The sequence below is a fragment of the Pelobates fuscus genome, chromosome 9 (assembly GCF_036172605.1).
Source record: "Pelobates fuscus isolate aPelFus1 chromosome 9, aPelFus1.pri, whole genome shotgun sequence".
Taxonomy (NCBI): Eukaryota; Metazoa; Chordata; class Amphibia; order Anura; family Pelobatidae; genus Pelobates; species Pelobates fuscus.
This window is the reverse complement of record NC_086325.1, coordinates 87,309,341-87,324,985: the sequence shown is the minus strand read 5'-3', so window position 1 is coordinate 87,324,985 and position 15,645 is coordinate 87,309,341. Positions and strand designations below refer to the sequence as shown.

The window sequence follows — 15,645 nt, the reverse complement described above, 5'->3', positions numbered from 1 at the left end:
GATGGCCGTGGGGCCGAGGCCGGCAGGGGAGATCACAGGATCTCCCCTGCCAGTCTCTGCAGGGCCAGCGCTACCCGAGCGCCGGCCCTGCTGTGTGTCTCCATGGGCCGGTGGGGAGATCAAAGATCTCCCTCACCGGCCCACAGGCACTTCTAGCGGCCGCCGGCAGGAGAGGGAGGGAGGGAGGCAGGAGAGAGTACCGGCGGAGCCCTAGCCAGCAGCTCCGCCGGGTCCTCTCGCGAGGTCTGAGCGTTGCCGCGGTTACCGCGGCAACGCTCAGATCTCGCAAGAGTGAACTCTAGCCTGCAGGGGCTAGAGTTCACTCTCACCACTGGACCACCAGGGATGGCAGCACGGAACCCCTCCTCCCCACAGGCAACACGGATCCCCCCAGGCAGAACGGAACCCCCCCTCCTCCCAGGCTAAAGGTAAGAGGGAGGGGGGATATATACATTTTTATTAATTAATAAAAAAAAAATATTTAAATTTAAATAAAATATACATTCACACTCACATACACAGCACCCCCAGACACACACAGCACCCCCAAACACACACAGCACCCAGACACACATAGCACACCCAAACACACACAGCACCCCCAAACACACACAGCACCCCCAAGCACACACAGCACCCCCAAACACACACAGCACCCTCAGACACACACAGCACCCTCAGACACACACAGCACCCAAACACACACACAGCACCCCCAAACACACACACAGCACCCAGACACACACAGCACCCAGAAACACACAGCACCCAGACACACATAGCACCCCCAAACACACACAGCACCCCCAGACACACAGCACCCCCAAACACACAGCACCCCCAAACACACACAGCACCCCCAAACACACACAGCACCCCCAAACACACACAGCACCCAAACACACATACAGCACCCCCAAACACACACAGCACCCCCAAACACACACAGCACCCAGACACACAGCACCCAAACACACACAGCACCCCCAAACACACACAGCACCCCCAAACACACACACAGCACCCTCAGACACACACAGCACCCAAACACACACACAGCACTCCCAAACACACACAGCACCCAGACACACAGCACCCAAACACACACAGCACCCTCAGACACACACAGCACCCCCAAACACACACAGCACCCAGACACACACAGCACCCTCAGACACACACAGCACCCTCAGACACACACAGCACCCAAACACACACAGCACCCAAACACACACAGCACCCTCAGACACACACAGCACCCAGACACACACAGCACCCTCAGACACACACACAGCACCCTCAGACACACACACAGCACCCTCAGACACACACACAGCACCCTCGCTCACACATATACAGCACACTCCCACACATACATATATATATATATATATATATATATACATACACACACACACACACACACACACACACTACAGCACCCCTCACACTGCACCACTACACACATTACGCTCCAGATACACGCTAGATCCCTTACCCTATATGCACTCTTAATCCTCTACACACACACACACACACACACACAATCTCCTATACACACTCTGGGTCCTTTACACTGTAGATCTCCTACACACACACACACTGCACCACCTACACACACACACTACATTCCTTGTCAGCAAACACATACAACATTCTCTAAACACACTCTCTCTACAACCCCTACACACACTACATCACCTATACACACACACTACAGCCTGTATGCACACACTCGCTACATCCCCTGTAACACTATGCCCCCTATACACACACTCTCTATAGCCCCTAGCCACACATAATACACCACAAACTCAAATGAAATTGACCTATTTACACAATACTACACCACACTCTACACACACGCAATCCCACAAGCAGGCTCCAAACACATGCACCATACACTTTCCTGGCCCTTTTGTCCTCTGGTATCCCACTTGTGGAGACACCAGAGACAATTTAAAAGCAAACTCAGCGCAAGCATGTTATTAAATTTGCTTGCGCTGCACAGAACGAATTCAGGGCCTTTTTCTAATGCCAGAGCTCTTCAGCGGTGCTCTGCGCATTGAACTAACATGCTCACTTTGAGAGGGGGCGTGCTTGTCATTAGTGATGACAAAACACACCCTCTCTGGCCCCGCCCCCTTCTTAGGGGGCCGCTCTGATTGAAAAATGCCCGGGCCTAATTTTTTTCCCAGTCCGGCCCTGCTCATGAGAGCGGCCAGAGACAACCCACTGCAGATAGAAGGGCATCAGGTATCCTTCTACCAAGATCTAGCCCCGAGCACTCTACGCAAAAGGCGGGAACTACGGCCCCTCACCCTGGAACTGGCCAGAAGACATATTAGGTATACCTGGGGACACCCCTTCAAGCTGCAGGTCAGGCGGAATGACAGAACCCACACCTTGCACAATATTTCGGAGGCCGCTGAATTCGTAGAACGTCTGGGCCTTCCCGCCATCGACTTCTCTGCGGAATCGACAGACAGGCGACCCATTGGAAGGCCAGCAGCCAGAGGCCCACACCCAAATCTGGCAGGAAATCCGGCCCCCGGAGGACCTCGTCCCCCAACAACCACCAACTAACCACGATTACACACGAGAGACATCAGGGAAAAGACTACCACTTCCTCCACAAACCTCACCATTAAAAAGCCACCAGGACTAAAAGGACTATATCCTTGAGATTGCCGAACCCACGGACACACTCACCAGAAGACAACATTTTCCCGGCCGATTGTCGACAAGAACCAGATAAGATATGACTTTGTCCTGAACATGTATACTTAGCCCTTGCCCCTATGACAGGCTAGAGGGACACGATAAAACACCAGCCTCGACCTTAACCTAATCACCATGAATCAACAGGAAAGCCACTGTGGCCCCGTTAGGCCTACCCCAGATTTCCCACGCGCAACGCTAGCTCCTAATAATGGGTCACCCTACTCCGCTGGCCCTGGTCGCAACCCGTTACACTCCCCCCCCCCCCCCCATACACAAAAAAAAAATAACAATAATAAAAAAAAAAAAAAAAAAAAAGAAAAACTCATGATTGCCTAACCCTATAGCTTAGATCCTCACCTATAACCGCTCACGCTGAATTTATACCCCTCTGACTGCATCACTGGGCATAGGTGATGTAGGGGATGCTCAAGAAAGGATAGGCGAGCAACTCTCCATTGCCCCTGGGGGGGGACATACGAGTAATCCAAGACCCATGGCCACCCTGCTATATCCCACGCTCACTAGATGCTACCTCGCCTGATATCGGAGGCGCGAAAACCAGGGAACCCGTCACCAAATGATTAGGCATCCCCTTCTCCCCATGCCTGCAACCCCGCGCAGGGTCTCTTAGAGATCAGGGCTTAGTGTACAAGAAGCTAAACTGCATTAGGGAACATTCAAGCTGTTTATTTTATGCATGCCATGTTTTCAATGTTTTAAATGTTTTAATTGTTATATGCTTTATTCTCTGTGACGCTACCTCCCCTCTAGACTTAGCGTAAACTACATGGAAGACGAGACCCACCGACACACAAAGGACAACACGGACAGCTACCCGATCGACAACTCTAAGATACTGTACCAACTTCCCTACGACCTGACAGCACTGACCTATGACACTTACGCCTTCGCATAAGGTAAGACACTACAGGCCTTAAGGAACCACCAGTGCCACGGACCGACCACCACACACTAAGGTATACGCACCACCAGCTTACATGCCTGCCGGCGACTCTGTTAGAGAGACCGCCAACCCCAGACGACACAACACCACCAGGGTAAGAATACCCACGGAGCGGCTAGACCATTCCCTACTGGCCACACTATAAGCCCAGTAGCTCACCCCCCCCCGACTCTTCGTTTACCCTTCACCGTCCCTTCCTCCCCGCCTCCCCCCCCCCTCCCTTCCCCCCTTTGGGGAACAGAGGGCAAGAGCCCCCCCCCCCCATCTCGTCCTCTCTCCCCTCCCCTCAGCCCCACAGCCTTGGACTGCCCGAGCGCGGACCCCACGCCCGCTCACACTCCACACCCGGCTACCGTTCACGAGCACCACTAGCACAATGCCCACACACCTACGCTGCGTATCCATTAACGCAAAAGGCCTAAACTCACCCACCAAACGCCACAGCATACTCAGATGGGCACATAAACAAAACATAGACATCCTGCTTATTCAAGAAACTCATTTCACAACCCAACGAGCCTTTCCCTTAACAAATAGATACTACACGAAAAGCTATATGGCTACGTCCCCAGACTCCAAAACAAAAGGAGTTGCCATTCTACTAAAAGCCAATTGCCCCCTCTCTGATATAGTATGCAACAGGGACCCACAGGGACGCTACGTCACGATACAAGGGAGGGTGGGCACCACGGCCTATGCCTTCTCCTCAGTTTACGCACCTACAATACCAGATACATCATTTTGGCAACAACTAACGACACACTTCAACACCTACTCCACTGCACCCCTCATCATAGGAGGAGACTGCAATGCAGTCCATACTCCGGCCATCGACAGGACACATCCCCATAACACGCGCACCCGCCCATCGCAGAATGACGCTTTATTCTACCAATTCCTAGCATCACAAAACCTGATCAACATATGGAGAGCGCAACACCCAACGACCAGAGATTATACATTTTACTCCCACCCGCACGGCACGTACTCCCGTATAGACCACTTCTTAGTGACTCCTAACCTAGTACCCCAGGTCACCAGATCAGAAATAGGCTCCATATCATGGTCAGACCATGCTGAGATCGCTATTACTTTGACCCTGCCGACCATCCACAAACATTGGACATGGAGGCTAAACCCTCTCCTCTTACACGACGACCTAATCAAAGACAAAATCACCAAGGAGTTGAAGGACTACTTCGACCTCAATACACGGGCAGACACCGCACCCGCGACAATATGGGCCGCACACAAAACGGTCATCAGGGGCACCCTTATCAGCTTAGCATCACATAAGAAAAAACGATCGCAACAGCAAATCACAAACGCAATGACGGAGCTCCGTCACCTAGAAACCCTACACAAAAAGAACCCACACCCCAACACGCTAACTAAATTGACAGCGCTTTGGGACTTACTCAAAAGCGTTACGCAACAAGACACTGCTAAAGCCTTGATGTGGCTAAAACGCACTTTTTATGAAAAAGGGAACAAGGCGGACACAATGCTGGCCCGCCGCCTCAAGCAACGAATCGAAGCTAAACGGATCTCCGCTATACGCACCGCAGAAGGTGATACAAGCAATTGCCCGACACGCATAGGTCGTATCTTCCAAGAATACTACACTGACATCTATAACCACTCCCGACACTCCCAGAACAACCTAGACTCCTTACACGCCCGTATAGATAAATTCCTGAACAACGTGTCCCTACCCGCGATGACCCAGGAGGCAAAATCCTCAATGGGGCAAGACGTGACGGTGGAAGAGATGGCGTCAGCCCTTGGCTCCTTCAAGCCCAACAAGAGCCCGGGCCCAGATGGCTACTCTGCCTTATATTATAAGGAATTTAGCCCACTACTGCTCACCCACCTGTGCAGGGTATTTAACGCTACACTTAGGGGAGAAACCCTCCCACCGGACATGACTAGCGCGAACATCTGCCTCCTGCCCAAACCCGGAAAGGACCACCTAGAGCCCTCTCACTATAGGCCGATATCTCTACTTAACGTAGACCTTAAACTCATGACTAAGGTCATGGCAAATAGACTGAACCCGTACCTAGGATCCCTCATCCACCCAGATCAGGTGGGATTTATCCCCCACAGACAGGCCGCGGACAACACCCGACGAGCAGTGGACCTTATATGGCTCGCTAACCATAGACAGATCCCAACTGCAGTAATATCACTCGACGCCGAAAAGGCCTTTGACCGCCTAACATGGCCTTTCTTACACCATACCCTAATGCACATAGGACTACCGCCGGAATTCACCTAATTTTTGCAGGCGGTATACCACGACCCTCAAGGGGCACTCCTACTACCCCACATACCACCCCCGCGCTTTCCCATCACCAACGGCACGCGTCAGGGATGCCCTTTGTCACCCCTGCTGTTTGCCCTCTCCCTGGAACCCTTACTCCAGGCGGTGCGAGCCAGCGGGGAGGTGGAGGGGATCACTGTAAGGGGGGAGACATTCAAGATCTCGGCGTACGCCGACGACATCCTCCTGACTCTGACCAACCCGGAACACTCCCTAGGGCCCTTTCTAAGCATTGTACAGGAATACTCCGACATCTCGGGCTACAAGCTCAATTTAAACAAATCTGAACTCCTTCCCGTGCAGTTAGACTCTGCGAGCCTAGAAAGGATACGCCAAACATTCCCACTTAGGATCTGCCCCCTGGCTATTTCCTACCTCGGAATCCAATTGCCAGCTGACGTCTCCTCCCTATATGCCAAGAACTACACCCCCATACTCCTTAAAGCACATGAGGACCTCATAAAATGGAAACCCCTGGGGATATCGTGGTTAGGGCGCGTGACCTCCATTAAAATGAATCTCCTCCCTAGGTTCCTCTACCTCTTCCAAACCCTACCCATCCCGCTACACAAACCGGACTTCAAAGCCCTCCAATCAGCTATTGACACGTTCATATGGAACGGACGTAGACCAAGGGTGCGAACGAGCACGCTATATGTGCCAAAGAAAACGGGAGGTCTAGGCCTACCGAACTTCTTACACTACCATACGGCAGCACACCTAGCCCAGATCCAGCAATGGCATACTCCGCCTGGACAGAAAAGATGGGTGGACCTAGAACACCTGATCTTTGGACGCGACCACCCGTCCCTATACATGTGGACACCCAGACCTCATAGACCCCTACCACCGCCGACGGCTCCTGCGATCAACCATGCACTGGACCTGTGGGACAAGACGAGGGACAAATATGACCTCTCCTCTTTCCTATCCCCGATGACCCCCATCTGGAGGAACAAGCTGTTTCCCCCAGGTCTCACTCCCAAACACTTTGCCAACTTTGAGCAAAGAGATATATCCAGAATAGGACACCTCTATCAGGGCACCGAAACCATCCAATTCGCGGACATCCCAGAATCCTCTTCCCTAACAACATTCAACCATTTCAGGTACATCCAACTGCGAAGCTTCGCGGCTACACCGAGTATCAAGCAAGCGGGGACGGCCCCGCTCACCAAATTCGAACGTGAATGCTCAACCCACCCAAACAGAAAAGGCCAAATATCAGACCTATACATGACCATCGCCAACCACCCCACACAACGCTCCCTCCCATACATTTCAGCATGGGAGAGAGACCTGGGCCCACCAACTGAATCGACGGACTGGCCCGACATCTGGGAGGCGATAGCCTCAGTGTCCATATGCGTAACCCACTCAGAGCAAGCATATAAAATGCTGTTTCGGTGGTACCTCACACCACAACGCCTAGCCTCCATGCACCAAACGCCAACTAACACATGCTGGAAACAATGCGGGGAGACGGGGACATTCCTACACTGCTGGTGGACGTGCCCGAAACTCCGCCCGCTGTGGCAAAGCGCCACCCAATTAATCACCAAACTGTTACATAAACCGTGCCCGGTGGACCCTTGGGCCCTGTTGCTATCCAAACCCATAGAACCATTCACAAGATCAGAAAACAAACTAATAGCCCGAATCGCGCTGGCCATCCGCAGAGCCATTGCGGAACTCTGGTCCACGCCCCGTATCCCACCACAAGACATGATCACACGAAAAATAGTAGAGTGCTCGCAAATGGACAAGTTGATGGCACAAATCCGAGACACCCCTAAACAGTTCCACAAAATATGGGACCCATGGCTGGAGGGGGACACGACCATCCCCTGGTGACTCGCACACACAGACAGGGACACGATCAACATCATAATTAAAGACTGAACCGCCAACACTTCATCACAACACTGGCTCACCACAACACTCATACTCCATATTACACACTCTCGGCCCTCCCAGGGCTCGGGCGGGGAAGCACGGCGCCCCGGGCGGCCCACAGGCTGTAACCCCTTCCTATACCCCAACTCACCCATACAAGACCACCTGCAGGGATATCAACCCACCTACCTAACCCCACCACCATGACGACCCCTAACACAACACAAACAGGCACAAAGCACACCCACGAATCAGAGAGACGCACAGACGACCACTCCACCAACACACACATTACCGAACCCGCCAAGAGCGGACCATTACTGAGACCCTACAGATGGGGCACGACAGAGACCACGCACAGCCTTTCACAAACGACAAGAGGTAGACAGACCCAACATCAGGATTTACAGCAGGTCTACCCTCAGCACGAGTCCCCAACGCCCTCACCACTCACTGCCAACTGGGTGACCAACCATGCAAGCCCAATGACGCAACCTTAAACGAACCACCCCCGACGGATACGACTGATAGGAACCAAACAACGTCCCCGACGGGACTAGGCACTCTAACCCCGGCTGGACTCACGACCCGACCAGACCCCCACCCCCCCCCCTAACCTAAAGGTAACCCCCCACCAAGACGATACTGGTATACACAATTACTGGCTCCCAAACGAGCGAGAAAGAACGCATGGATTTCTGACTACCAATCAATGCCGATACACCACTGTATACCATTGCTTGCTTTATAATATTTTTATGCGTACCCTGCGATGGTACAAATCTGAACGGATGCAAATGTTATACCCCCACCCCAACCCTTCCCCTCTTTTCTTTTCTGTACCCCCTCTCCCGAATATTGATATGTTTATTTAAATACACAAAAATCCGATAAATAAAGAATGATTTAAAAAAAAAATATTTAAAGTGCGAACAAGTGCATCAAAAGTGTCAAAAAAGTGCTAAAGAGTGCATACACAATATATAAACACACTCAACAAAGTATACAATATGTGCAAAATTGCAAGTGAATATTGTGAAAAATTATTTACAAAAATAATAACTTACAGAAGATAATATTCTTTGGCACTACAAATAGAGTTAGAACATATGGAACATATAAAAAAAGCACAAAAGGAGAAACATAGTGTAATACTGTATAAGAAATAAGTATTAAAACCCCCAAAATTTTAAGATTGGAATATCACTCACAAAATATCACTCACGTCAATTACATCATCACGCCACCACGTGATCGGACGGAACTCCGTGTTCCAGGAAGTGTAACCTGCAGTGCCGAAAGCTGTTGAGACTGGTAGATATTTTTCATACAGCACTGAATAATGGTTATTGGACTTCTGTATGGGAATGGTGATCATTGATTTTATTACAAAAAAAAAAGGTTTATTCATCTTTGATTGAGCTGGCATCCTGCTACTTTCATCATCATTTAAGTCCTGGGTTGTGGACTACGAGCTGGATAAGTTAGAGCAGGCTTCCACTGCTCTTCCTTTGTGAGTGATATTCCAATCTTAATTTTTTTTTTTTAATACTTATTTCTTATACACTATTACACTATGTTTCTCCTTTTGTGCTTTTTTATATGTACCATATGTTCTAACTCTATTTGGAGTACCAAAGGATATTATCTTCTGTAAGTTATTATTTTTGGAAATTATTTTTCACAATATTCACTTGCAATTTTGCACATATTGTATACTTTGTTGAGCTACTTTATAGATTGTCTGTTTTGATCATACATTTTGTAAATTCCAAAATTCCTTGTCCTTTTCAAAATCCCTAATCAATGTAGTCTATAATTACAAAATATTATCTTAAAATATTATAAAAACCTAGCATCATGCTCATGTTACTTACTTCTTGTGTTACTCACTTTTGCAATCAACTGAACAAAATATAGATCTGTGTGTTTTGTTGCAACAGGATGACTTTTGAAGATTGGTGCACAAACTTCACCCATGCTGACGTGTGCCGAATGATAAATACCTCATCGCTAAGCTTCCACAAAACATGGGAAAAGAAGGAAGTGCGAGGATCCTGGACAAAAAACACAGAGCCTCTATTAAATCGCTCTGGAGGATGTTTTAACAATAAAATTACTTTCTTCCAGAACCCTCAGGTAAATGAAATATTATATTGCAATACTCAAGAGAGAGATTTTAGAAAGATTTCATTGTTAACTTATGTAATGGTTGTACAGATATTTCAAAGGAATTATGTCTTGCTAGTTCCTGATCTGTCTTCCTCATGAGTCCCTCACATAGGTTAAAGTGTTTGTAAGGTTCTACTCCAAAATTGACTACTAGAACCATGATTCCTTCTTTTTTTTTCACTGAATTAAGATGCAGGTAGGGAGAGTGTGTCAGGTTGCTAATTATGTATGGGGGATACCCCTTAAGGAAATATATACGAGAGGGAAAAAATGGCACAAACTTATATTGATATTGTTATACACCCTCACTTATATCTCTGATTACGGGCTAAACACTACTCTGCATATTCCCTTTCTTTGTGTTATATCCTTCTTTGAAACAGGACACTATACCAATATCTGCTTTTTATCAAGATTACCCTTATTACAAAGGCTTAACACTTATTACTTACGTCACATTTTGCCCTCCAGTCCAGTTGGTGGAATTATTCTCCAATCGGTGCTGAGGGCGGTATATTTAAACTACCGCTATACTTTGACTCGGTGCCCCTGGAAGAGCCAGTATTCGGCGAAACGCGCATCAGGATAACTTGAGCAGTGGGTGGCATGGGTAGATAAGGGATGATGCTGCACGGCTTCATGTTGCAAGGATCTGTACACAATTCCTGGAAGCTGAAAACATCCCAGTTCTTGCATGGCTAGTATACTCACTGGACATGTCACCCATTGAGCATGTTTGGGTTGCTCTGGATCGGCGTATACGACAGCGTGTTACAGTTCCTGACAATATCCAGCAACTTAGCACAGCCATTCAAGAGGAGTGGACCAACATTCCACAGACCACAATCAACAACCTGATCAACTCTATGCGAAGGAAATGTGTAGCACTAAGTGAGGCAAATGGTGATCACACCAAATACTGACTGGTTTTCGGACTCCCAATACAGTAAAACTGCACATTTTAAAATGGCCTTTTATTGTGGCCAGCCTAAGACACACCTGTACAATAATCATGCTGTCTAATCAGCATCTTGATATGCCACACCTGTGAGGTGGATGGATTATCTCGGCAAAGGAGAAGTGCTCACTAACACAGATTTAGACAGATTTGTGAACAATATTTGAGAGAAATAGGCATTTTGTGTACATAGAAAAAGTCTTAGATCTTTGAGTTCAGCTCATGAAAATTGGGGGCAAAACCAAAAGTGTTGCGTTTATAATTTTGTTCAGTGTATATACACACACACACACCAAACGTTGTGCTGGGGAAAAAGGTGTGGATGAAAACCCACTTCCACCTGAAGCAAGTGGGTAGTTATTACATTGTTAAATGCAAATCAGCACACCAGTCAAGCCATAAGAAATTTCACTTTAACAGTGCTTTTACTACTGCAAGGGATTCTGGGTGGGCATATGCAAATGAGATCAACATTTTTGCTTCATTTTCTCCACTTTATACATGGATGTGTCTGCTGTATACAACAGCTTTGAAACACAGCTCTGGAAGAGGTACAAAACTAGTGAATATATATATATACTTACCTTTCTAAATAATTCACAATGTTGGAATTTATATTTCTTGTCATGACTAAGATTTCATTTATAATTAATTATTTTTAGCTATTGTTGTAGGTTCATTTCTTTTATCGTGATCTAAAAACAAGATGTAACAGGAAAACATGTATAAAATGAAATTATAAAAATATATTAATGACTCAAGTACGATACCCTGAAGAATGTTAATTTGTTCACTGCCAAATGAGGCCTGCAATTGTAGTTAAGGCACTACTGTGTGCATTTATCACTGTCTTACACATGGAGTGATAAGGTTGTCATCTTTTTTACCATCACTATATTAATTCCATGATATCATTTGACTTATATACAGTATCACTGGACAGTATAAAGTAATTAAGGAATAATCAATGTGCAGTTAGTCTTAACTAGGACACAAAAGGACCATTCCTGAGTAAAGGAACAACATTTTAGTTTATTTAGATTCACTGATCAGTCACAAAATTAAAACCACCTGCCTAATACCGTGTAGGTCTCCCTCGTGTTGCCAAAATAGTGTTGATGTGTAGAGACATGGACTCCACAAGAACTCTGAATGTGGCCTCTGGTAACAAGACATTAGCAGCAGATCCTTCAAGTCCAGCATGTTGCGAACTGGAGCATCAATTGATCAGATTTGTTGTTTCAGCACATCCCACAGATGCTCAATTGGATTGAGATCTGGGTAATTTGGAGGTCAAGGCAAGAACTTAAACTCTTTTTCATGTTCCTCAAAGCATTCCTGAACAATTTTTGCACTGTGGCAGGGTGCATTATCTCACTGAAAAAGTCCACTGCCATCAGGGAACACCATTGCCATGAAGGAGCTTACCTAGTTTGTAACAATTGCTAGGTAGATGGTACATGTCAAAGTAACATCCACATATATAATTGGACCCAAGGTTTCCCAGCAGCAGGGGCGGACTGACCGGTCGGGCACTTCGGACATGGTCCGAGGGCCCGGCCGGGAGGGGGGCCCGCCATCAGGGGGCCCGCCGCCCCTTTAAATGCTGCAGCCGCCTGAGCGCTCTCTTAAGAGCCTCAGGCGGCTGCAGCTTCTCACCTCCCCTGTAGCGTGGCCGAGCTACTCTCCGGTCCGCGGTGCCCGGCCAGAGTGATAGGAAGGTGCACACTGAGTGCACATTGAGTAATGCTTTCCTATGGGCGGTTTGAATGCGCGCGCGGCTCTTGCCGCTCATGCGCATTCTGAGCTTAGAGGCGGAGGGATCCCCAGCGCCAAGGGAGTCCGGTGCTGGAGAAAGGTAAGTGCTGAAGACACACACACACTGTCACGAGCAGACGCTTACACACTAGCTAACAGACACACAAATTTACTGACAAAGACACACTCAGCGACAGACATACATACACACTCACTTACAAAACATACACTCTCACTGATAAACACTAACTAGCAGACACACAAACACACTCAGTAACAGACACACACAGTAACACACTAACTGACACTCACTAGCAGACATACACTCACTGACACTCACTAGCAGACACACACTCTAACACACACACTAACACACACTCTAACACACACACTAACACACACTCTAACACACACTAACACTAACACACACTCTAACACACACTAACACTAACACACACTAACACACACACGCTAACACACACACAATAACACTAACACTAACACACACACACCCCTGTGTGCTCCCTCTTCAGCTCCCTCGCACGCCGCTTACTGATGCCGGCGCCGGAAGATGACATCATGCGACCCCGGTATGTACGCCACTGGCCAGGAGTGTATACCGCTTGGGTGCTTTTCCTGTTCAGCTGCTAGCAGCTATTTGTGAGGTTCCAGTTCAGGAGATAAGAGTGCTACTTTGTATCCTGTTTGGGAGTTTGGGGTTCTGCGGTAGCTGTGCCTGTTTCTCTGAAAGGGGAAGATCCACTAAACGGCGGTTTAACCCTTTTATGCCTGGGGGTGCCAGGCATAAAAAAATAAAGGCAACACTTAAACAACACAATGTAACTCCAAGTCAATAAAACTTCTGTGAAATCAAACTGTCCACTTAGGAAGCAACACTGAGTGACAATCAATTTCACATGCTGTTGTGCAAATGAGATAGACAAAAGATGGAAATTATAGGCAATTAGCAAGACACCCCCAATAAAGGAGTGGTTCTGCAGGTGGTGACCACAGACCACTTCTCAGTTCCTATGTTTCCTAGCTGATGTTTTGGTCACTTTTGAATGCTGGCGGTGCTTTCACTCTAGTGGTAGCATGAGACGGAGTCTACAACCCACACAAGTGGCTCAGGTAGTGCAGCTCATCCAGGATGGCACATCAATTCAAGCTGTGGCAAGAAGGTTTGCTGTGTCTGTCTGCCAGAGCCCTGCAAAATGACCTCCAGCAGGCCACAAATGTGCATGTGTCTGCTCAAACGGTCAGAAACAGACTCCACGAGGGTGGTATGAGGGCCCGACGTCCAGAGGTGGGGGTTGTGCTTACAGCCAAACACCGTGCAGGACGTTTGGCATTTGCCAGAGAAAACCAAGATTGGCAAATTCGCCACTGGCACCCTGTGCTCTTCACAGATGAAAGCAGGTTCACACTAAGCACTTGTGACAGAGGTGACAGAGTCTGGAGATGCCGTGGAGAACATTCTGCTGCCTGCAACATCCTCCAGCATGACCGGTTTGGCAGTGGGTCAGTAATGGTGTGGGGTGGCATTTCTTTGGGGGGCCGCACAGCCCTCCATGTGCTCGCCAGAGGTAGCCTGACTGCCATTAGGTATCCTCAGACCCCTTGTGAGACCATATGCTGGCGCGGTTGGCCCTGGGTTCCTCCTAATGCAAGACAATGCTAGACCTCATGTGGCTGGAGTGCGTCAGCAGTTCCTGCAAAACGAAGGCATTGATGCTATGGACTGGCCCGCCCGTTCCCCAGACCTGAATCCAATTGAGCACATCTGGGACTTCATGTCTCGCTCCATCCACCAACGTCACGTTGCACCACAGACTGTCCAGGAGTTGGCAGATGCTTTAGTCCAGATCTGGGAGGAGATCCCTCAGGAGACCATCTGCCACTTCATCAGGAGCATGCACAGGCATTTTAGGGAGGTTATACAGGCACGTGTAGGCCACACACACTACTGAGCCTCATTTTGACTTTTTTGAGCAGTGTATATAAATCAAGACAAGTATGGTGGAGAAAAAAGTTACACAGATCTCCCCTCCAGTCAAACCATAAGACTTGCTTTTCCCACAGACATCTCAAATTTGCATTGATGTTACTACCGCAAGTCTGGGAAATGCAAGTCTTATGGCTTGACTGGTGTGTGCAGATCTGTTTTTTAAAAAGTATTATATGTCCAGACCTAACTGTTTGTTTGTTAAAGTACAGTTCCAGCTCCAATAATAGCAGACAGTATGGTAATTTATGATTACCTTAAGTGGGCTTCATTTTGCATTCTTTAGCTATGCTAAACAAATGCTACCACAATTATAATTATTATTAGTACGCATCATGCTTGTATGGTACGGAATATGGTATGAATTATTTAATTTTTAGTTATTTTCTTCTGTAATTTGAATGTTTTTCCCATTATATTTCATTTTTTTTAGTATGTTTTCGATGTGAGTAAGGAGGAAGAAGAAGCACTAATTTCTCTACAACAGAAGGATCAGCGAGTCCGTAAAAAGGAAGGGAAAGGAGACAACTTCATTATAGGCTTTGAAATACTCAAGGTATACATTCCACAAAACACTTTTTCATCTGGTACGTAAACTGTGTCATGCATGGGGATCCGAGGTTAGAGGTTATTGTTATTGCATAGAATGGTAATTCAAACAGTGGAGAAAAAATAAATAGAAGCACACACACACATACAGTTACATATTTAAAAAAAGGATAAAACGGCGGTTAATGTAAAATAACATTGACCATCAGCCATCTTGTTTCTAAATTAAACTTGGCCAAACAGCAGAAGTAGCGAATAATGGTTTGAAAAACAAGGCAGAATGTTTAACAAAG

At 47.6% G+C, this 15,645-nt stretch overlaps 1 protein-coding gene across 3 annotated transcripts in view; it reads left to right on the top strand.

The window, feature by feature from the left end:
- Nucleotides 1-15,645, top strand: part of CAPN6 (calpain 6) — a 161,346-nt gene that overhangs the window by 122,238 nt on the left and 23,463 nt on the right. For 2 of the 3 annotated variants that reach the window (XM_063432153.1, XM_063432155.1), the window contains 2 exons: nucleotides 9,854-10,049; nucleotides 15,237-15,359. In XM_063432153.1, coding sequence (XP_063288223.1) covers nucleotides 9,854-10,049; nucleotides 15,237-15,359 — 319 coding nt within the window. The remainder of the gene's footprint in view (nucleotides 1-9,853; nucleotides 10,050-15,236; nucleotides 15,360-15,645) is intronic. The other variant, XM_063432154.1, reaches the window with a different exon arrangement.